Source organism: Rhamphochromis sp. 'chilingali' (assembly GCF_963969265.1).
Source record: "Rhamphochromis sp. 'chilingali' genome assembly, chromosome: 1".
Lineage (NCBI taxonomy): Eukaryota > Metazoa > Chordata > Actinopteri > Cichliformes > Cichlidae > Rhamphochromis > Rhamphochromis sp. 'chilingali'.
The window spans coordinates 64,761,577-64,783,799 of record NC_137929.1 but is presented as its reverse complement, the minus strand read 5'-3'; the positions used below and the strand labels follow the sequence as shown (position 1 = coordinate 64,783,799).

The 22,223-nt window shown below is 40.5% G+C and overlaps 3 protein-coding genes and 1 long non-coding RNA gene across 4 annotated transcripts in view; 3 read left to right on the top strand and 1 right to left on the bottom strand.

Moving 5' to 3' along the window:
- LOC308411065 (nuclear factor 7, brain-like) overlaps nt 1–22,223 on the top strand; it is a gene marked incomplete at its 5' end in the record, with an annotated part of 121,925 nt that overhangs the window by 90,027 nt on the left and 9,675 nt on the right. The gene's annotated exons all lie outside the window — the stretch shown is intronic.
- Nucleotides 1,106–7,509, top strand: LOC308411083 (asialoglycoprotein receptor 1-like). Its single transcript, XM_080904818.1, has 8 exons — nt 1,106–1,212; nt 1,297–1,404; nt 2,685–2,774; nt 2,859–2,924; nt 3,023–3,115; nt 3,859–4,013; nt 4,262–4,371; nt 7,173–7,509. Exons 1-8 carry the CDS (start codon nt 1,155–1,157, stop codon nt 7,327–7,329), a joined length of 837 nt encoding a protein of 278 aa, XP_080760944.1. The 5' UTR covers nt 1,106–1,154; the 3' UTR covers nt 7,330–7,509.
- Nucleotides 8,481–13,773, top strand: LOC308411075 (C-type lectin domain family 10 member A-like). Its single transcript, XM_080904810.1, has 8 exons — nt 8,481–8,589; nt 8,677–8,784; nt 10,136–10,225; nt 10,311–10,376; nt 10,468–10,560; nt 11,245–11,399; nt 11,613–11,722; nt 13,473–13,773. The coding sequence occupies exons 1-8, from the start codon at nt 8,532–8,534 to the stop codon at nt 13,627–13,629; spliced, it is 837 nt and encodes a 278-aa protein (XP_080760936.1). The 5' UTR covers nt 8,481–8,531; the 3' UTR covers nt 13,630–13,773.
- LOC308411114 lies at nt 19,471–21,809 on the bottom strand. The gene is made up of 3 exons (XR_013974340.1): nt 21,572–21,809; nt 20,809–20,897; nt 19,471–20,609 (listed from the first exon to the last, which is right to left on the bottom strand). It is a non-coding gene; the product is annotated as an uncharacterized lncRNA (long non-coding RNA).

The window sequence follows — 22,223 nt, the reverse complement described above, 5'->3', positions numbered from 1 at the left end:
AGTGAGAAGTCATGACATACAATAAAAATGAGAACAAATCTGTGTCTGTCACTGCTTCTTTATCTTTATTGCCACCGCCACTCAGAAAATATTTGAATGATTATCTGTGAAATCTTTTTCATTGTCTTTTTGTTGCTTCTGTTGAGCCGTCGCTTCTTCAAAAAGTCAAAGTCAGCTTTATTGTCAAAGACCATATCTACAGATCATACACAGGAATTTAAAATTGCAATGCTCCCATGGCCCTCAGTATACACTCAAACAATATAAAGATGAAAATAAAATAAAATAAAATAAAAGTATACAAAACAATACAATACTGAACAATTATATAAACAGCAGTGTCCAACACAATCATAGCGATTGTGGCAAGTTTGTGCGAAAGTAGGCGTGGGACGGTCAGTGAAATAGCAATGGTGGTGGTTCAGAATTTTGTATGTCTGGGGGGGTTCAGACTTGTAATGCATTTCACTTGTAATGCAGAGGACTTTCTGGTTTTGCACTCCGTACTCACCTGGACCTCTGCCTTCCCCCTCCAAGCAATCTCCACCTGCAAGCACGTAAGGCAGCTCAAGGAAATTACTCTTGGATTAACTCGCAACTCTCTTTTGGGTCCCACTGATTGTCCTCTCCTCTGTTTCAGTGCCCTGGCTAGCCATAGTTTCCCCCGACCAGTCTCTGCACCCAGTCGTCACAGTGAATTTGTCTTAATTTAACTACAGTCTTAGTCTCCTCTTCCTCAGACGTATAGTTTATGTTTCTTCTAAATAATAGTCTTCAGTTGCTAACAAGCGTTGTGAATAAAAATTCTTTTGGTGCACCGCACTTCAAGCCTCTGGTTTTGCATCTGCACTTGAGTCCATCCCATTTCCACGGGCCACTGTGCCGTTACAGATGTTCTGGACGGAGGGAAGAGAAGTACCCACGATCTTCTCCACTGCTCTCTCTACCTGCTGCACTGGGTCCTGTATGGCTCCTGCAGGACCCACAAACACACACACACAGGTGGTGTTTTCCAGTGCAAAGTGCAGCTCGTGGCCAATGACCTGAGCCTCTGTGTTTGGACAGTTTGCCTGTTTGTTCATTGGGGACTGGATGAAGACGAAGTCAGACGCACGCCATTTCACACAGAGACAGACCCAGAGACCAGAATCGCCATGACAACTGAATACCATGACAATGTGGACGAAGGAATGAGCAATTTCTGGAACAAAGGTGCCTGTCTGTGTCCACCTGTCTGTGCGTCCACCTGTCTGTGCGTTCTGTAAAATGAAAAACTCATGTCCTATTTGTCCGCAGAGCCTCGTACTGTCGATTTCTCCAGGTTCTCCAGGTACAGACGATGGCTCTTTCCTGCTCTGACGGCTACACTCCTCCTGATTCTGATCATAGCTCTGGGAGCCAGCAGTGAGTACACTCAGGACACAATAGGGCCTTAAGGTCACTATTTATTAAAATAGACACCTAAAACACAAGTGTGTAGATTTTCCTGTCTGGCCTGCAGTGCTGTTTATCCTTTTGGATTTTTCCAAGTGTGAGCTGCCCACTTTAGGAGAAATTGACTTTAGAGGTGTCTGGCTTCACTTCAGTCACAATATAGTGAAATGATGCTCAGGTTGTTGCTCTGAAGGTGTAAAACATACATTAGTTTGTGGGCAGTGACTGACCCCAAACCAGCATTTTCTTGTTTCTTTCATGAAACTCTTTTCTGTGTATTGTCTACCTTAATCAACCAAAAGACCGGAAACTTTCTCTCTCAGGAACTTTGTTCTCAGCTAGTTGACACTTTCCTCCTGACTGTTGCAGGGATGAGCAGAGATGTTTAAAAGGGCGAATGCTCAAAGTTAAAAAATCAGCATGAATAACAACAACCCACATTCATCAACAAACTAATATTGAATCACATCATACTATGTCACTGTCATCAGGTGGGGACAAGGCGTAGCCTATGTTTACCTGATGGGTACAGTGTTGCTGTTGAGGGTTTGCTGCTGCTCCTGATCTGAGACTGTAGACATTAGAAAGTCCATAGGAGAGATGGTAGCTGATTAAACAAGTGTTATGAGATAATGCAAAGTGCAAAGATTGATGACAGCGCTCAGAACCATAAGGCAACAAAACTGTGAGAAATAAATTAGACTCTGCTTGTGAATCACTCTTTGCCTCTCTTCCTCCTTCATCTCCTCATCTCATCTATCACTGTCCACTTTCTGTCCATCTGAGAACAAGGCACAACCTGCTATTCAGTTAAACTATTTTTTAATTATCAACATTTAAACTCTTGCACCTAATCCATAATAAAGTAATGATATAAAAATGTTATAGAACCAGAACATTGTGTTTATTATTGTTTTTATACTTGAATACCTCTGCAATGCAAAACCTGCAGAGGTATTCAATGCAAAAAAGAGCACAGTTATTGTGACTGTGCTCTTTGTGATCCAGCTGCTGAGGGATCCACTGCCTTTAGTTTCACACAGCTCCTACTGTTTCCTCTCTCTCTCTCTCTCTCATATATATATATATATATATATATATATATAGAGAGAGAGAGAGAGAGAGAGAGAGATACATATATAAATGCCAGTATCCAGGAGAAAAAATATGAAGTACTTCTTGTTGGTAATGATTTGAGGAAAATAGTCATTTATTTATAAAAAAAAAAATTTATGTCTGTGTGTTTACAGACACATCGACATGGAACCGGTTGTGGTCTGCAGAGAAAAGTGTTTCTAATCTGACTGAATCACTGAGGGACACACAGCAGCTCACCAAAGGTAGCTCAGATGTACTCATACTGCGTTACTCAATTGCTGTCCTTTCTACTTAACACTCTGTAATTTCCTGTTTTTCTGCAATAGATACAGCAAAAGAAGTTTTGTCAATGAAGTTTGCTCTGGAGAACAGCAAGGACCAGCTGGCATCAGGTGGAAACTCTGCAAAGCAACATTTCATATCCATAAACACCAAAAAGTACTTTTATTAACACTGTGCATACCTGTGCTTTGTGTGTGCAATTCCTCAGTATCAGAGGCACTGAGGCAGCTCTCAGCTCTGGACGCTCTCCGCAGGACGGTCGCTGAACTAAAATGTTCCTTAGAACGCTTGGTCAACAACGGTACACAGCTCCTGTCTAATCCTGTTCCCTCTGTGTCATTTAACAAGGTTGTTCTCATAGTTTCAAGCTTGTGCAACACCTTTACTAGAGAAGAAACCTGTGTATGAATGGCAGTGTCATCGGCATAGACGTACATTTTGCTTTCTAGGTTTTGCAAAGTTGTTCCTTCCTTCACAATAGTCCCCCCCATAAGCATCTTATCTCTGAGTCTGAGGCATCTGATGAGCTCAGACTAACTTCAGACACCTGCAGGCATTACTGGAAGGTTTAAACAGGTTCTTGAAGCTAAAAAAGAAAAGAAAAATTCATGTTTCTTTGTATAAACTGTAACAAGCTAAGGCAGAAAGGTTTTGTCTCTCTGGGGGGAGCGAGGTCTTATGAGGAAATTAGTAACTAAATCGTGTTATTTCCTAATTTAAGATTTGTATTAAGCTCTCCAATTGTTCCATTTGTTTATTATATTTATTTGTTATTATTTGTTTGACCTTATTTTATTTTAGAATTTTCTTAACCATGTGATTGTGTGCTTTCGTCCACTGATCTCTTTTGAAAAGGATGATGTTAATCTCATCATATTTCTTCACCAAAAATATGTTTTTCTAAAACTAGTTCTCACAGCGACTGTCTAACATCTCCTAGGACTGTCCCCTGTTAAAGAAGGTCTCCAATATCTAAAAGTGTATTTTTGAAATGACTCTTATAAAACATGGAAACCAGACACTCTCTGTCTGTCCGTCTGTCAGGCACGACAGCACACGGCTGTTGTCCTCTGAATTGGGATTCTTTCGGCACCAACTGCTACTTATTCAGTACCACGCCATTATCGTGGCACGATGCCAGAGACTGGTGTAATGGACACGAATCTCACTTGGTCATTCTTCTCACTGACGAGGAGTGGGTGAGTTGGCTGGCCCTCTCATCTGTTTGCACTGACGCTCAACTTTGTGATGCATCTTAAACACACTGTCACCTCAACAGGAGCTCTTTTGTGATGAGCTAATCAATAAAAGCCGAACTATAACTCATGTATGTGACTGAAAAGGGGAGGAGCCTGTATTGATCAAAGGATCAATACAGGCTCCTCCCCTTTCCCCCTTTTTTATTGAAACTGAAAATTTGAGTTTTCTCTCCGTCTGCCTTTAACAGGATTTTGTGATCCAGCGTAGCGCGGGCTCCTTCCACTGGGTGGGTCTGACTGATGAGAGGACTGGGCAGTGGGAGTGGGTCAACCAGACACCCTACATCATGAACCGGAGGTAAGCTGTTACACTTAAAAAAAAAAACCCAAAAAAACGCTAATGGTATACATGCGAGAAAATGAGGCGTTGTGTTTTTTGTTCTAAGTTCTAAGAGAACTTTTAGTGCTCCATAAGGCAGTGTTCTCTAACCTTTTGGAGCCATGGCACAGATTTCACATTATAAAACTCACAGCGCACCACCAAACAAATGTCACAAAAAAGATATTGATACATTTTCCTTGAGGACCAAGCATCGCGGAATTGGCTCGGTTTGTCCCCAGTATACCTTTTTTGCTTTCTTCTGATCAGTGCTCATGTTGTTGTTGTTGTTTTGTTTGTTTTTTAAAAATTGGGCATAGTTCTAATAGTTATTCTTGTTCATTTATAAACAGTTTTAGAAATAAAATAAATTTCTAAAAACATGAAATGTCATGAATCAATAATATCAGGACGGCATCAACAACATTTTCTATTTACATTAACGGCTTTCCCTGTGTCAAAAAGTCATCACTCTCAGATAAAGAGGTCAAAGGTACTTGGTGGACCACGGGGGAAACAATAGAGTTTATGGAGTCAAACAGTATTTGGAATTTCTCTTGCTTGATTAGATGAGAAAATTTTCCTGATCTGGCTGTTTTTATGGTTTCATATATGGAAACCCAAAGTTCCCTAAGGTGGAGCCTGTGAACTTCGAGTTTAGTTGATTTCCAAAGGCGTTCTACTTTCCTACAGATTCTTTCAACCTTCATTACATCATCATTTATCCATGGATGAGCTCTTTTTGAGGCAGCAAAGACAGATTTCATAGGTGCCATCGAATTTAAACTCTCCAAGCAGTGATTCTTAAAACACTGTGTAGCAACATCAGCATCAGTGCAGCCACTGATCACATGAGGGTCCAACAATTTAGAAAACTCCAAAGCAACATCCTGATTTATGGAACATGAAATTAGAAGGTGGTGTGTACAGAGGGAAGCTAAGACTAAAAGTAACACAGGAATGGTCACTCACTTGTACGTCCTTAACACAGTTGTGTCTAAGCCAAGAGAAAACACAAGGTCCAAGGTGTGGCCTTTAACATGGGTGGGTCCAGAGACATGCTGAATAAAATTAAAAGAGTCTGTAATGGATAGAAAGTGAGAGGCCATGCTACAGCTAAGATCATCCATGTGGAGGTTTAATCCCCAAACATTAAGACCATCTCCAGTTTAATAATGGAAGATAAAAAGTCGGTAAAATCTTGAATAAAAACACCAGCGGGGCCGGGAGGGCGGTAAATTAAAACACAATTAAATATATCTGTTGTACCAACCTTAGGAGTTGTGACTCAAAGGAAGGGAAAAACTCAGAGTCCATAGCCCTGCAAGTGAAATTGTCTCGGTGAACAGTGACCAGACCACCACCACGTCCAAACGCGGAGTCCAAATGAAGCGACAGCCGACCAGACAGAGCTCATTCAGGTGGATACATTCATTCTCCTGCTGCCAAGATTCTGTGAGAAACAGGAAGTCCATACTAATACTGCTAAAAAAGTCATTCAGTGCAAATGATTTGTTGGCTATGGAGCGAGCATTTAGGAGAGCGATCTGAAGCAGAGGTTACAGGCTGACATCATCAACAGCTGATTGACAGCAGTCACCTGGAATGAGGACGTAGTCTCCCGGTACCCCTGATTGTGACAATATTCATTGCGGGACAATGATTTTTAAAGAATACTAATTGTAGTATGAATAGATTTAATAGACATTTTACGTAGACTCACCACTGCCTAAATAGAACAGACTGGCAGTATTCATTCCCATCATCACCAAGTGTTTGCAGAGGCTGCTCAAAAAATCAATATGAGCTTAAGGAAACAAAGACGTGCTTTTTTCCACTAACTATCAAAGAGTATGAAGTGGAGAGGATGTCCTGATTTATGTTTATGAGGACCTCACATGGTCTTTTTAAAGGCACCTACAAAGAGTATGTCACAAATAGTACGCAAAGGACAAAAGGAAAAGTGTCCAGAGAGCCATAATCATGGAAAATCATCAGACATCAGCATTAAGCGGCATCTTCAGGACTAACCCTTCCTCGTCAGCTGTTCTCGCTGCGGACATCTGAAAGTCTTTCTGCAGGACTGACTGCAACTCCTCAAATGAGCAGATGATCTGTTAGCTGTTTGACAACTACTCTTTCAAGGAAGAGTAGAGGAAGGTTGGAGATTGGCCTATAATTAGCTAAGACAGCTGGGTCTAGGGATGGCTTTTTAAGTAAAGGTTTAACTACAGCCAGCCTGTGGTACATAGCGATTATTATTAGGACCTTCATAGTCCAGACCTCCAGGCAGGAAAAAACATCCTCTTCATTTTGTTACTGAACTGAAGTCCCAGAAAACCTCAGGCGCTTCATGTCACATCTACATTATTATAATCTCAGGGGTACACCACTAACGATTATATTTACATTATACTGGTCATACTTTTATGTGTGTTTGGGGATAACTGTACCTAACTGCACGATTGCACAAGTGTTTGAGGATTGGGAGTGGGTGGATGAGCGGAGCCCAGGTTTGTTTCAGTATGCTCTTGTCCCAAAGCAAACGTGCACTAGTTACAAAATGACTTTGGTTTTTTCAAAATTTGTTTTTATTGCCTAAACCTAATATAAAGTTTTAAATGCCTACATATAACCAAGAGGTTTCATATCCTAAATCAAAGTCTAAAACGTTTGTCCAGAAACGGTAACCAGTAGACCAGTAGAGCATAAAGAGGAATTATTATCAGTCAGTGCTCCACAGGAATTACACATAAACATCTTTGTGCATGTTTTTCAAGGCGGTGGAAACCTGGGCAGCCCGACAACTGGGCCCATCATGGTCTAGGACCTGGGAATGAAGACTGTGCTCACCTTCACAATGATGGACGCCTGAACGACCGGCACTGCTCCATCAAAGAACGCTTCATCTGTCAGAAAGACAACCTGAGAGTCTGAACACACCTGCAGGCCTGACTCCGCCCACTGCAGAATAAAAGGAACCTCTCCAATTAAAGCACTGGGTAGAAAAACAATGAGAACTTCTAATACAATCAGGAAATTCCACTCTGTGGACTTCCTCTTTCATGTAGAGTTCTTTCAAAATATTCCAGAATTAATAAATGCAACATAGCATATTTAGAAACAGTCCACGTATCCTATACAAACACACTTCAGACCATCTCTACATCTCTCATTGTAAAGCGTATTCTTTTTTTTTTTTTTAAATCAATTTTAAAATTTAAGAGGTCCAGTCTTAGAACATTTCCTCAAATTTCCAGACTATGATAAAGTTCTACATTATTGTCAGAGGGGAAACATTGGAGTTGTAGCCAGAATTCAGTTTATTTGCTTTAAGCTTCAAAATAATCCTAATACATTGAAAACCCAAATAAATGAAGATCAGACTCTGGCTCATGTTGACAAAAGCCACATAATGTACATAATGAAACATCCCAAATGTTCTTTAGTAGACATGTAGCTGTGCATTCACTTTCACTGTGAACATGAAGAGATGTCAGATGTACTTTGTTCCATGTAGGCATCCAATGAATCCTCCTATTGATCTTTTATATTGTTTCTCTAAAACACAAATCACATCCATTGAACCTTGCGATCATGTTATTTTGTAAATCACACCTCATTTGTTTATATTTTTCCAGTATGGTGGATAACAGATGCAGCAGTTGATTGAACAGTGTCAGGGAGGAAAGTGTAAGATCTCTAACCGCTGACTGACATGTTGAAGTCAGACATTATGACACACATTAAAATAATTGAAAACAAATCTGTGTCTGTCACTGCTGCTTCTTTACCTTTATTGCCACTGCAACTCAAAAACATTTTAATGATTATCTGTTCATCCGTCACTTTTCCTATTAGTCTGTTTGCAGCTCCAGACTCAGGTATTTTCAGATGTTTGTCCTTTTTTCCATGAAAGTTTAGTTCTTTGTAGTTGTTGATGTAGGTCATCTCAGTGTAGTAATCAGCTAACACACACACACACAGGTGGTGTTTTCCAGTGCAAAGTGCAGCTCGTGGCCAATGACCTGAGGCTCTGTGTTTGGACAGTTCGCCTGTTTGTTCATTGGGGACTGGATGAAGACGAAGTCAGACGCACGCCATTTCACACAGAGACAGACCCAGAGACCAGAATCGCCATGACGACTGAATACCATGACAATGTGGACGAAGAAATGAGAAATTTCTGGAACAAAGGTGCCTGTCTGTGTCCACCTGTCTGTGTGTCCACTTGTCTGTGCGTCTATAAAATGAAAAACTCATGTCCTATTTGTGTGTCCGCAGAGCCTCGTACTGTCGATTTCTCCAGGTTCTCCAGGTACAGACGATGGCTCTTTCCTGCTCTGACGGCTACTCTCCTCGTCATTCTGATCATAGCTCTGGGAGCCAGCAGTGAGTACACTCAGGACACAATAGGGTCACTATTCATTAAAATAGACACCTAAAACACAAGTGTGTAGATTTTCCTGTCTGGCCTGCAGTGCTGTTTATCCTTTTGGATTTTTCCAAGTGTGAGCTGCCCACTTTAGGAGAAATTGACTTTAGAGGTGTCTGGCTTCACTTCAGCCACAATATAGTGAAATGATGCTCAGGTTGTTGCTCTGAAGGTGTAAAACATACATTAGTTTGTGGGCAGTGACTGACCCAGCATGTTCTTGTTTCTTTCTTGAAACTCTTTTCTGTCTACTGTCTTCCTCTATCAACCAAAAGAGGTGTGTTTTTATCTACACAGTCGTCATTTTCCATCCTAATGACCGGAAACTTTCTCTCAGGAACTTTGTTCTCAGATACTTGACAGTTGTCGCCTCTGCTGTTTAAATCCATACAAAATTAGGAGTCTGTTAGGCTAAGATGCTATGCTAATCCAGAAGACAGATAGCAATCTAATGTTTCACTCACATTTCCTTGATTTATTCTTTATTGATAATGATTTATATAAGGTCATGCATACTTCAGTTGTTCATCTTGATTGTAAAGTGCTTTATGACTCAGCTGGAGGTCCAGTTGATCAGAACACCACTGCACAGATTTTAACTGGCACCAACAAATATAAAAACATTTTTCTCGTACTGCCAAATTCTGAAGTTGAAATATTGCTAACTGATTTTAAAGCATTCAATGACCTTGCTCAAGGGAGACTCATATTAATGCATGTGCCTATGTGTTTACTTAGAACAGTGAATGGAGCACTGCTGGTTATCCCAAGGTCTCAGCTAAGTTACTGGGCCTTTTGCTGAGAGAGCTCCCAAACTGGGTTACAGTCAGCCCATTGAGGTCAGAATAGAGATCCAGCTGTGTAATTATAAACTACTGCATTATATAAACATGAAATCTGTGTGAAACAGCTGACCCGTATGATGTGTAGAAGACCACAAAACATTTGTTATTGAAGATACAGTTACCGTGCCATATCAACAAAACAATGACCTTTAAAAAAAACTTCAGAAAGCCTGGAGAACAATAGTTCAAGCTTTTTAAAAGATTACAAAAAGGCTGGCTCCGTGGAGGCAAAAGATAAAGAAAGCAATGGTGCATAATGTGTGCTGCGCCATAAACAGTTAAGCAGATGTAAATAATGAGATCACAAAATAAGGTGAACAACAACAGTAAGTACTTTTATGTAATGGTGAGAATATAGACAAAGATCCTATGAAAAAATGATTAAGTATTTCTTTTCGGTAATGATTTGAAGAAAATAATTATTATTTTATAATTATTTTTTTTTATGTCTGTGTGTTTGCAGACACGTCGACATGGAACCGGTTGTGGTCCTCGGAGAAAAGTGTTTCTAATCTGACTGAATCACTGAGGGACACACAGCAGCTCACCAAAGGTAGCTCAGATGTACTCATACTGTGATACCAACTGCTGGCTTTTTCGTCTTTTTCACACTTTAGTTTCCCGTCCTTCTACCACAGATACAGCAAAAGAAGTTTTGTCAATGAAGTTTGCAGTGGAGAACAACAAGGACCAGCTGGCATCAGGTGGAAACTCTGCAGAGCAACACTTTATCCACATTGACACTAACAAGTAGTTTTATTAACATACCTGTGCTTTGTGTGTGCAATTCCTCAGTATCAGAGGCACTGAGGCAGCTCTCAGTCCTGGACGCTCTCCGCAGGACGGTCGCCGAACTCAAATGTTCTTTAGAACGCTTGGTCAACAACGGTACACAGCTCCTGTCTAATCCTGTTCCCTCTACTTCATTTACTAAAGATGCCCTCACAGTTTTAAGCTTATAGAACAGCTTTACCGTTACTAAAGAAGAAGCCTGTGTATAAATGTGCCTTGGTTCATTGGCCCCCAAGTCATTTATCTCTGAGTCTGAGGCATCTGATGAGCTCAGACTAACTTCAGACACCTGCAGGCATTACTGGAAGGTTTAAACAGGTTCTTGAAGCTAAAAACCAAAATTCATGTTTCTTTGTATAAACTGTAACAAGCTAAGGCAGAAAGGTTTTGTCTCTCTGGGGGGAGCGAGGTCTTATGAGGAAATTAGTAACTAAATCGTGTTATTTCCTAATTTAAGATTTGTATTAAGCTCTCCAATTGTTCCATTTGTTTATTATATTTATTTGTTATTATTTGTTTGGCCGTTTTTTATTTTAGAATTTTCTTAACCATGTGATTGTGTGCTTTCATCCACTGATCTTTTTTGAAAAGGATGATGTTAATCTCATCATATTTCTTCACCAAAAATATGTTTTTCTAAAACTAGTTCTCACAGCGACTGTCTAACATCTCCTAGGACTGTCCCCTGTTAAAGAAGGTCTCCAATATCTAAAAGTGTATTTTTGAAATGACTCTTATAAAACATGGAAACCAGACACTCTCTGTCTGTCCGTCTGTCAGGCACGACAGCACACGGCTGTTGTCCTCTGAATTGGGATTCTTTCGGCACCAACTGCTACTTATTCAGTACCACGCCATTATCGTGGCACGATGCCAGAGACTGGTGTAATGGACACGAATCTCACTTGGTCATTCTTCTCACTGACGAGGAGTGGGTGAGTTGGCTGGCCCTCTCATCTGTTTGCACTGACGCTCAACTTTGTGATGCATCTTAAACACACTGTCACCTCAACAGGAGCTCTTTTGTGATGAGCTAATCAATAAAAGCCGAACTATAGCTCATGTATGTGACTGAAAAGGGGAGGAGCCTGTATTGATCCTTGATTGAAACTGAAAATTTGAGTTTTCTCTCCGTCTGCCTTTACCAGGATTTTGTGACCCAGCGTAGCGTGGGCTCCTTCCACTGGGTGGGTCTGACTGATGAGAGGACTGGGCAGTGGGAGTGGGTCAACCAGACACCCTACATCATGAACCGGAGGTAAGCTGTTACACTTAAAAAAAAAAAACAACTGATGGTATACATGCAAGAAAATGAGGGGTTGTGTTTTTTGTAGTGCTAATTAGGAAGAGAATGTAATTGTTCTGCCCATTACTCATGCCGGTCTCTTAGACTACCAATCAGGTGGAGTCTCTGATCGATCGTTGCCACTTTACTTCCTGAATGGAAACAACGGTGTTGTATCAGTGCAAAGGCTCGCCACACACCACTCCGCACAGCACACTACGGCAGAACATCCCATTAGCATTCCGCTTTAGCATACAGTTTTACACAATAATAAACAAATGAAGAGTACATAAAACTGATGTTAGACATGTGTCCACCAAGCACTTATTACACTCGGTGCCCATCAGCTAATCAAACATGTTTTATGTGCCTGTACTACTTAGCTATATCGTGTGCGGAACAATACAACTCACCTCTCGTATGGCTACGGCAGACTGGCAGCGATTACTGCAGCCAGCCACGCCGAGAGGGGGGGCGCTGTTTCCCCATTACACTGACATTTGTGGCAAGTGGAATAATACCACATAAACACTGTTACATTTGTTTGGGGTTTTTTTTTTTTTTGCTAAAGGCACCACAGTCCAAGTATGATGAACCTTTTGTTAAAAAAGATGTTTCTTTTGTTTTTTTTTCTAATTGGGCATATTTCTAATCTTTATTCTTGTTCATTTTTAAACACTATTAGGTAATTAATCATGAGTAAAATATCATGAGTCAATATTATCAGGAAACCATCTGCAACATTTTCTATTTACAGTTAACCCAGAGTCATTGTGGGACAATGATTTTTAAAGAATACTAATTGTAGAATGAATAGATTTAATAGACGTTATACTCAGTCCCATCATCACTATCATTATGAGCTTCAGGAAAAACAAAGACATCCTTTTTTCCAATATCAAAAGTTATGAAGTGGCGAGGGTGTCCTGCTTTATGTTTATGAGGAGTTCACATGACCTCACATGTTCTTTTTAAAGAAACGTACAAAGAGTATGTCACACATAGTACGCAAAGGACAAAAGGAAAAGTGTCCAGAGAGCCATAATCATGGAAAATCATCAGACATCAACGTTAAGCGGCATCTTCGGGACTACCACTTCCTCCTCAGCTGTACTCGCTGCTGACATCTGAAAGTCTTTTTGCAGGACCTTCATAGTCCAGACCTCCAGGCAGGAAAAAACAGCCTCTTCATTTTGTTGCTGAACTGAAGTCTCAGTCCTCAAGCACTTCATGTCACATCTACATTATTATAATCTCAGGGGTACACCACTATTATATTTATATTATACTGGTCGTGCTTATGTGTGTTTGGGGATAACTGTAACTACAAATATCCAAAACTTGATTCTGTTCATCTGGACGTAGCGTTTTCAGTGGGAGAAACGTTGAACAGAATCAAGTTTTGGAGATTTCCTTACCTGGATGATTGAGCATGCATCAAGACATAACTATAAATAGTTTTTTGGCATTATTGCGTTTGTGTTTGAGAAATTCTGTGCGCATTTTCCCATATAGTTCATTGTATGAGCTGCAAAAATGTTTATAGCGGCTGTGAAGTTGGACTTTTTACCTTGAAAATTTGTGGGAACTGAGTGACTGCTGGAACGAGCCTCAATTGGACATTAGAGGAACTGCAACTTCACGTGCTTTGACGCTGGCTTCTCTTGTCTGTCATGGTGGTTGCAGCTCACCTTAAGACTCACTTTGTATCATTCTTTTGTAGGAGGTGGAAACCTGGGCAGCCTGACGCCTGGACCCATCATGGTCTTGGTCCCGGGGATGAAGACTGCGCTCATCTTCATTCTGATGGACGTCTTAACGATCTGCACTGCTCCAGCAAAATGCGCTTCATCTGTCAGAGGCACACCATGAAGAACTAAACTCAGATGTGAGCTGTGAGCTGACACCATTGAATAGTGTGATTACAAGCTACCAGAATGATCTCTTTCTGCTGTGCTGAGGGAAAGGTCATTAGTGCTTTGCAGTTTGTATGTTGTATCAAAATCTTGATGTATCTAATTTTCCAGAACTCCACTGGTGTCCAAAAATCTAATAAAACACATCATCAATTTCCCTGAAACCTTCCTTCATTATCCCGAACAAACCAAGAGATTAAAAGTTCTTTAAATAGTTCTTTGAATTCCTGAAAGAGTAGCCCAAAGGAAAACTCTCCATGATCCAGATCAAGTGTTGCTTAAGCCAAGTCACTTTTGAGAATTCCTTAATTAAATGATCAGGTTCCTTAAAAAAGTTTTGAACTTGAAGTGCATTAAAAAAGCTCCCAGGATTCTATGGAATCAGAACGATGCCACCTTGAAACGAAACCGAAAAAAATATTGAAACCGAAAAAAATATTGTAACTGAAATAAATGTACTGAAAAATCTTGTATTGAAACCGAAAAAAAAATTGATAGTGAAAAAAAAAAAATTAAAACTGTAATTTTTTTGTTTTCGCTTACAATTCTTTCTTTTTTTCGGTTTCAATCCATTTTTCGGTTTCAATCCATTTTTTTTCGGTTTCAAACCATTTTTCGGTTTCAATCCATTTTTCAGTTTCAATCCATTTTTTTCGGTTTCAAACCATTTTTTCGGTTTCAAACCATTTTTCGGTTTCAATCCATTTTTCGGTTTCAAACCATTTTTCAGTTTCAATCTGCTGGCACTGTTTTGGCGTCCGGGGGCGCGCTGGGGGGGCGGGGTTTCCGGCCCGCATGTATTTGCATACATTATAGAGGCCACTAGTGCTGACCAAGCTGCCATCTTTCTCTCTTCCCGTCTTTCAATGGCTGCTTCAATTTCAGCTTGAACCTCCAAACCGCAAGTAAGTAATCATTTTTTGTCATCTTTCCTTGCTGTCCCACTGGACTGGACATTAGTTTAGTTTTTTTAGCTACATCTGGTGAAGTTGTGGTAAAATGCTAGCATTAGCCTATTCGTCGTAGCAAGCTAGCCTGAAGCTAATATTTGCTAAATTTAGGGACACCCGTGTCTCTTCAGGAGTTGGAGGCCGGTGTTCTAGGAGCGGATCTCAGGATCTCAACAGGCAGTGTTGGGCAGTAACCAGTGTTGGGTAAGTTACTTTAAAATAGTAACTTAGTTACATTACTAGTTACTTCTCTCAAAAGTAACTCAGTTACTTCAAGTTACTCGTTACTTTCAAAGTAACTAGTTACTAGGGAAAGTAACTTTGGTTTTACTCAGAATTCTCTTGTTAATGTGTTGCTTCCATAACTTTGCCAGTCTTCTAGCTTGCTTACTTGCCACAAGTGCACTGTGCCACCTGCCAATAGAAAGGAAAAGATAATGTGCATATTTCCACAAGAGAAATCCCACGCCTGGACCGTCGTTGACCACCGCCATGATTCTAGCCTACGTCACAGTGTCATGTGCGCCTTTTACATCCAACACAAAAACTGCAGTCGTGGTGCTTTCGATTGTACTCAGAACTCGGAAATTCTGCCTTCTGAATAGGAAGATGTAGGCAACACCAGACTGCAGACGAGCTGCATACAGGGCTGGACTGGGACAGAAAATTGGCCCGGGCATTTTGACTAGAGACCGGCCCACCATTATAGGAAAAATCATAAAGCCTTTGAATGAAAATAAACGCTGTTGTGACAGTGATGTACACTGTTCTGATGGTATATGTGCATCAATCTATCAATCGTTTGTTGTAAGATTCAGATAATTATTTTTTACAAGCTAGACATTTTAAATGAGAATAAGAAAGAAAAGTATTTCCTTGTGCCCCCCTTTCCCTGTTAATGCCCTACCTGGCCCCCTGGCAAAACTTTGCTAGACCCGCCCCTGCACAGTTACCAGCTGTCAGCTACTTAGAAAAGGATCCTGGTGTTATTTGTCTCTCAGCAACAGTTCATAACTTCCCTTCAACTCATTCATGTCACCTAAAAGGTAAACCTGTTTCTCCATCACAGCTCTGATGATTCAGTAAGGACATCTCCTGGTTTCATCTTCATGTTTCCCTCTCATCACATAACCAAACCATATCATGACCAGCAGGTTTACAGCTGTGGCTCCAGCAAACATCAGCTGATACTAGAAATTAATATTAAATAAATTCTAACAATAGCTGATCAAGCTTAAACGTGCTGCTGTTGTTTAGCGCGACATCCGCTGGTTTCCTCTTTCTGGCGCAAAGTGGGCGATAAACAAACAAGAGAGAAAAGCCGATCAGCTGATCACTGATCAGTTTTCATGATTGAAGTAGAAACAGGAGAGGGAGGGGGGAGAATGAAAGAAGAAGAGACAGCTGTGCAGCGTAAAGACACAGAATAACTCCAGCTTTGTGTCTTTTTCATTGTAGCTGAATTACGGGACAAACTGTTCCTTTTCACCTCAATAAGAAACGCGTAATATTTTCTCTGAATACCAGACGGGACGGTTGGCAACTCTAATAACTTATGAACAAAATAAAGTTCAACATCAGTAACATAGCACCACCCAGCTGTATAGAAACTCCGTCATGCTAGCTAGCACGCAGTACGAAAAAGTCAGCATAACGAAAATAAACTCCAACTAAACTTGGTTCATATCTGACCCAGAGAGACTGCAGGTCATAACTTCTTACCTGAAGTTCAGTTCACACTTGGACCGGCGGCCGCCTCGGGTCTCTTTTCCTCTTGCCTCCCTTTTCCTTCATCCACCTGCTGGCTTCCACCACTTGCTAATGTTACTGAATCTGTGGAAGCTCCACGACAGCCACCACACGAAGTAACGAGTAACGACCCTATCTAAATCCCAGTAACGACTAACGCGTTCCTGATTTTGGCATAATAACTAGTTACCGTGCTCGTTACCACAATAATAACGTAGTTACTGTAACGCGTTACTTAATAACGCGTTAGTCCCAACACTGGCAGTAACATAATACATGCACCGGCGTTACGTATTTAAAATACAAAATATGAGTAAATGTATCCGTTAGAGTTACTGTTCAATAGGTGATATTGAGAATACAGTTAGTTTGTTGAAATAAATGGATTACATGGCGGTGTTTTCCTGTTTCATACAGTGGGGCAAAAAAGTATTTAGTCAGCCACCGATTGTGCAAGTTCCCCCACCTAAAATGATGACAGAGGTCAGTAATTTGCACCAGAGGTACACTTCAACTGTGAGAGACAGAATGTGAAAAAATAAATCCATGAATCCACATGGTAGGATTTGTAAAGAATTTATTCGTAAATCAGGGTGGAAAATAAGTATTTGGTCAATAACAAAAATACAACTCAATACTTTGTAACATAACCTTTGTTGGCAATAACAGAGGTCAAACGTTTACTATAGGTCTTTACCAGGTTTGCACACACAGTAGCTGGTATTTTGGCCCATTCCTCCATGCAGATCTTCTCGAGAGCAGTGATGTTTTGGGGCTGTGCCAAGCAACACGGACTTTCAACTCCCGCCACAGATTTTCTATGGGGTTGAGGTCTGGAGACTGGCTAGGCCACTCCAGGACTTTCAAATGCTTCTTACGGAGCCACTCCTTTGTTGCCCGGGCGGTGTGTTTTGGATCATTGTCATATTGGAAGACCCAGCCGCGTTTCATCTTCAAAGTTCTCACTGATGGAAGGAGGTTTTCGCTCAAAATCTCACGATACATGGCCCCATTCATTCTGTCCTTAACACGGATCAGTCGTCCTGTCCCCTTGGCAGAAAAACAGCCCCATAGCATGATGTTTCCACCCCCATGCTTCACAGTAGGTATGGTGTTCTTGGGATGCAACTCAGTATTCTTCGTCCTCCAAACACGACGAGTTGAGTTTATACCAAAAAGTTCTACTTTGGTTTCATCTGACCACATGACATTCTCCCAATCCTCTGCTGTATCATCCATGTGCTCTCTGGCAAACTTCAGACGGGCCTGGACATGCACTGGCTTCAGCAGCGGAACACGTCTGGCACTGCGGGATTTGATTCCCTGCCGTTGTAGTGTGTTACTGATGGTGACCTTTGTTACTTTGGTCCCAGCTCTCTGCAGGTCATTCACCAGGTCCCCCCGTGTGGTTCTGGGATCTTTGCTCACCGTTCTCATGATCATTTTGACCCCACGGGATGAGATCTTGCGTGGAGCCCCAGATCGTGGGAGATTATCAGTGGTCTTGTATGTCTTCCATTTTCTGATGATTGCTCCCACAGTTGATTTTTTCACACCAAGCTGCTTGCCTATTGTAGATTCACTCTTCCCAGTCTGGTGCAGGTCTACAATACTTTTCCTGGTGTCCTTCGAAAGCTCTTTGGTCTTGGCCATGGCGGAGTTTGGAGTCTGACTGTTTGAGGCTGTGGACAGGTGTCTTTTATACAGATGATGAGTTCAAACAGGTGCCATTCATACAGGTAACGAGTGGGGGACAGAAAAGCTTCTTACAGAAGACGTTACAGGTCTGTGAGAGCCAGAGATTTTCCATGTTTGAGGTGACCAAATACTTATTTTCCACCCTAATTTACGAATAAATTCTTTACAAATCCTACCATGTGGATTCATGGATTTTTTTTTCACATTCGGTCTCTCACAGTTGAAGTGTACCTCTGGTGCAAATTACTGACCTCTGTCATCATTTTAAGTGGGGGAACTTGCACAATCGGTGGCTGACTAAATACTTTTTTGCCCCACTGTATGTTAGGCTATGGTCTCTCTATTTTTGGTAATTCCACGCCGGTGGAAACCCAAACAAAACACGCAATAAGAGCCTCTAAAAATTATTATACAAAAATTATTTAATATGAAGGCAATAGCAGTGTTACAGGCATCGCCCTAAACAATGTAGCCTCATGGGCAGTGTAGTACGTGCTGCAGGGAGAATGGACTGCCATACCCGTTATGTGTCTGTGAGCGAGGGAGGGAGAAAAAGGAAAAGTACGAGCTGTCACGGAGCAGAAACGGGAGCTGGAAGCATGTAAATATAATAATAACCACTAAAGCCAAAAAGAGTGCCTGACGAGCCCAGCTGTAAGTAAGCTGTTAAGACTCGACTGTACACCGTGTTCGTGTTTTCCTCCGAAACAATAAGCAGCCTTTCAACGCCTCTCTCTGTCTCTCGCTAGCAAACTTGACCCAGACAACAAAGTAAAGCTAGTTTTCAGCTACGAGCCCAACACGAACCGGACGTATCAGCCAGAGGTCCCTTTACTACGGTTCGGAGCCGCTGACCTGTTTTATATACGCGCTGAATAGTTTTCTACACGAGATCGCTGCAAAAAGTGCAGCCTTACCTAATGTCCACCTACTGTTACTCATTTATATTAAGATTTTAACATCTAGTTGGTACTGGTATGGCGAGTAGCCTTCAGTAATAGTAATAAATCACACAGCAATAGTGCATTCATGTAGTTGTAAAGTATTCAGAATACATTACTTCTATAATCTTTGGTGGAATACATTTTAAAATTAACCTTCCCAACACTGTCAACAGGTTAGCACCTCATACCACAGTGCAGCAAAGCAGTCTCATGAGCGCTGGGAAGGAGGAGCCCAGAGCCCAAAACAGACAGTGCAGGAGATGACAAGGTTAGTAATTGTATGGTGAAAATTATACTTTATCTTGATTGGCAAAAGAAAAGTAAATACAAAATCTGCTTCTCACATTTAGGGCATTTCCAAGATTTTTTTTTTTTTTCAAAACTTCTTCAATTTCTTTCATTACAGCTGTCCTGTGCCAGAAGTTCTGTTGACCCACAGTGAGAGGCATCATTTCAGAAACACCAGGAAGACTGAAACTTGTCGCCAGGATCAAGCAGGGCTCGTGATCTTCACCAGCAGCTCCCTCACAAGAAGGATAAACCCAGCATTTCATGAACACTGATGGAGACCTTTGCTTTGTGTAATGTTAGAAGTACTCAGATAATCCTCAGAGGGTCTGGACTTTTACATAATAGAATAGAATAGAATTCAACTTTGTTGTCATTGCACATGCACAGGTACAGGGCAATGAAATGCAGTTTGCATCCATCCAGAAGTGCTTTAGCCATGATATAGATATATTACAATATATACTAGCAATAATATAGATATGTAAGTATATTACAGAAATGGGTCTATTATGGTATATTACAATGTACACAGTATGAAGTATGTTAAGAATATTCTATAACTATAAGTATGTACAGGCTGTAGTGAGTACAAACTATGTACAGGCTATGAACAGGATATAAATATGAAAAACTACAGAAATCTGAGATATACAGCTATACAGAAATGTGAACAATGCAAGTTATAAACAGTTGTAGGATTGAAAATTATCATATGTACAGAATGATTATTTACACAGAACTATACAGTAGTGCAGGTAAGTAATAGCTATAAGCTATAGTAATAGCTTTAAGTCCTGTAGAAAGTTAAATATATGTTGTGCTCACTGGTTACTCTGGTATGAATGACTCTGAATTACTTTATGATAAATAACACACTATTGTCAAAAAACAGTGAAAGAATTCCAGATCACAAGTTTTTAGTTCAAATACAAGTAACAACCTTTGACTTTAATCAGGTTTTATTTAATTGTGTCAGAGAAAACATCATGTGCTCTTCATGTAGCTGAGTACATTCAGTGTTTAAAACAGAAGTTGTGCAGGTCTGAGATCAGCAGTTTTCTGAAACACCAAACTGAGGTACTGTTAATGCTGATGTACAGTGACACAGTTACAGGGGTGATTAATCCTTTTGACTTTTTGTCTTTAAATTGATCAATAAAACAGCTGCAGCTTTCACTGACAGCACATGTGGTACTTTAACCTTTGTACTGTTTTCTTCAGTTAATTTTGGAGTTACTACAAAGATTGAAGATATAGGATGATCTGTCTGCTGTCACTGGGTGGTGCTGAGGTCTGAATCTGAGGACAGCTCCTGTAATCACAAACAGAACAGAATCATCACAAACTGAAATATAAAGTTTATCTCTCAAATCTGAAATAGAGCTGATCCTTCTCCGTCCTCACACACTCGGGATCTGAAGTTGTTCAGTCCTACAGTTCTGCCGACAGCTGTTTATTTTTTTTATTTGTTTTAAAGGCCTTACTAACACATTTTCTAATATCATGTTTACCTTTGAGTTGTTGATGCTTTATAAATGGACATCTGCAAAGATGAGATGATGGAGCAGGTTTCAGTCGAGGTTCAGTCTGCTGCTGCATCCTGGTCACAACATACAGAGGTGTTATCAGCTCAGTATTGAACAAGAAATATTAATGTTTCAAATTATTTGTCCTATAGGATGCAAGCTGTACAGAATACTGCACATGTGACTTTGTGAACATAATTCATTAAAAATAATTTGGACAGTTTTTTTAACCTGAATATTTGTAACAAACTCAGTAAAAAAAAAAAAAAAAAAAAAGCTAAAAAATAATCAGAGGAAAAATGTAACATTTTAACTTAAGCTGACAAGCGGAAGTAGTTGGTTTCAGTACATAAGTATCGGGCTTTGCTATTTAATCCGTAGCTATTGACTAATGAGGGGAATTTAAAAGTTGGCGTTAATGTCCTTCCACATGTGGAAAGCGACAGAAAACATGCTGCTGTTTGCACATATTTAATAATCAGCTCTGCGCAGAAGCAGAGTCCAGCCTGTTGCTCTTACAGTATAATACTCATAATAAAAGTACAGTAACCGTGGTCACTGAGCAGCCCGGTGCGTTTCTCTTGATTTCTTTAGTCCGGGTAAATTCATTCACCTGCACGGGTTAGCTAAACGAACTTTACAAAACAAGTTTCCCCGACAGCCGAGTGCTCATCTTAGCTAGCTAGGTCCTTAGGTAGCTTGCTAAGGACCTAAATTACGGATTAGCTTACAAACACATTTAACTTACCAAAAATAATGCGGTGGGGCCTCAGGTCCTCCTGTCCGATAGTCCAAGTTACTGAAGAACACCTCAGGCTGTCACTTTGAAATAGTCGGTAATGTAAACGCTGGACCTCTCGGCATCTGCCATTCCCGAACAGACACGTGCGAGTTTGTCCGTGACCGCAGCCGCGTCGTCAGTGTTTTCTCCAGTCATTGGTCAGCATTATAATATATGCAAATACATGCGGGTCGGAATCCCCGCCCCCCAGCGCGCCCCCGGACGCCAAAACAGTGCCAGCAGATTGAAACTGAAAAATGGTTTGAAACCGAAAAATGGTTTGAAACTGAAAAATGGTTTGAAACCGAAAAAAATGGATTGAAACCGAAAAATGGATTGAAACCGAAAAATGGATTGAAACCGAAAAAAAAAAAAGAATTGTAAGCGAAAACAAAAAAATTACAGTTTCAATTAATTGTTTTTCACTATCAATTTTTTTTTTGGTTTCAATACAAGATTTTTCAGTACATTTATTTCAGTTACAATATTTTTTTTCGGTTTCAATATTTTTTTCGGTTTCGTTTCAAGGTGGCATCGTTCTGATTCCATAGTATTCTTGAAAAAGTCCTCGAGTTAATGGATCATTATCTATGTTGCAAATGTGGAGAAGAGAACTTGC

What these genes read in the sequence shown, in the direction of transcription:
- LOC308411083 (XM_080904818.1), top strand. Translation starts at nt 1,155, where the DNA reads ATGACAACTGAATACCATGACAATGTGGACGAAGGAATGAGCAATTTC. An exon ending in GAGCAATTTCTGGAACAAAG is followed by an intron (nt 1,213 to 1,296) that starts GTGCCTGTCTGT and finishes ATTTGTCCGCAG; the next exon opens with AGCCTCGTACTGTCGATTTC. An exon ending in CACACAGCAGCTCACCAAAG is followed by an intron (nt 2,775 to 2,858) that starts GTAGCTCAGATG and finishes TTTCTGCAATAG; the next exon opens with ATACAGCAAAAGAAGTTTTG.
- LOC308411075 (XM_080904810.1), top strand. Translation starts at nt 8,532, where the DNA reads ATGACGACTGAATACCATGACAATGTGGACGAAGAAATGAGAAATTTC. An exon ending in CACACAGCAGCTCACCAAAG is followed by an intron (nt 10,226 to 10,310) that starts GTAGCTCAGATG and finishes CTTCTACCACAG; the next exon opens with ATACAGCAAAAGAAGTTTTG. An exon ending in CCCTACATCATGAACCGGAG is followed by an intron (nt 11,723 to 13,472) that starts GTAAGCTGTTAC and finishes ATTCTTTTGTAG; the next exon opens with GAGGTGGAAACCTGGGCAGC.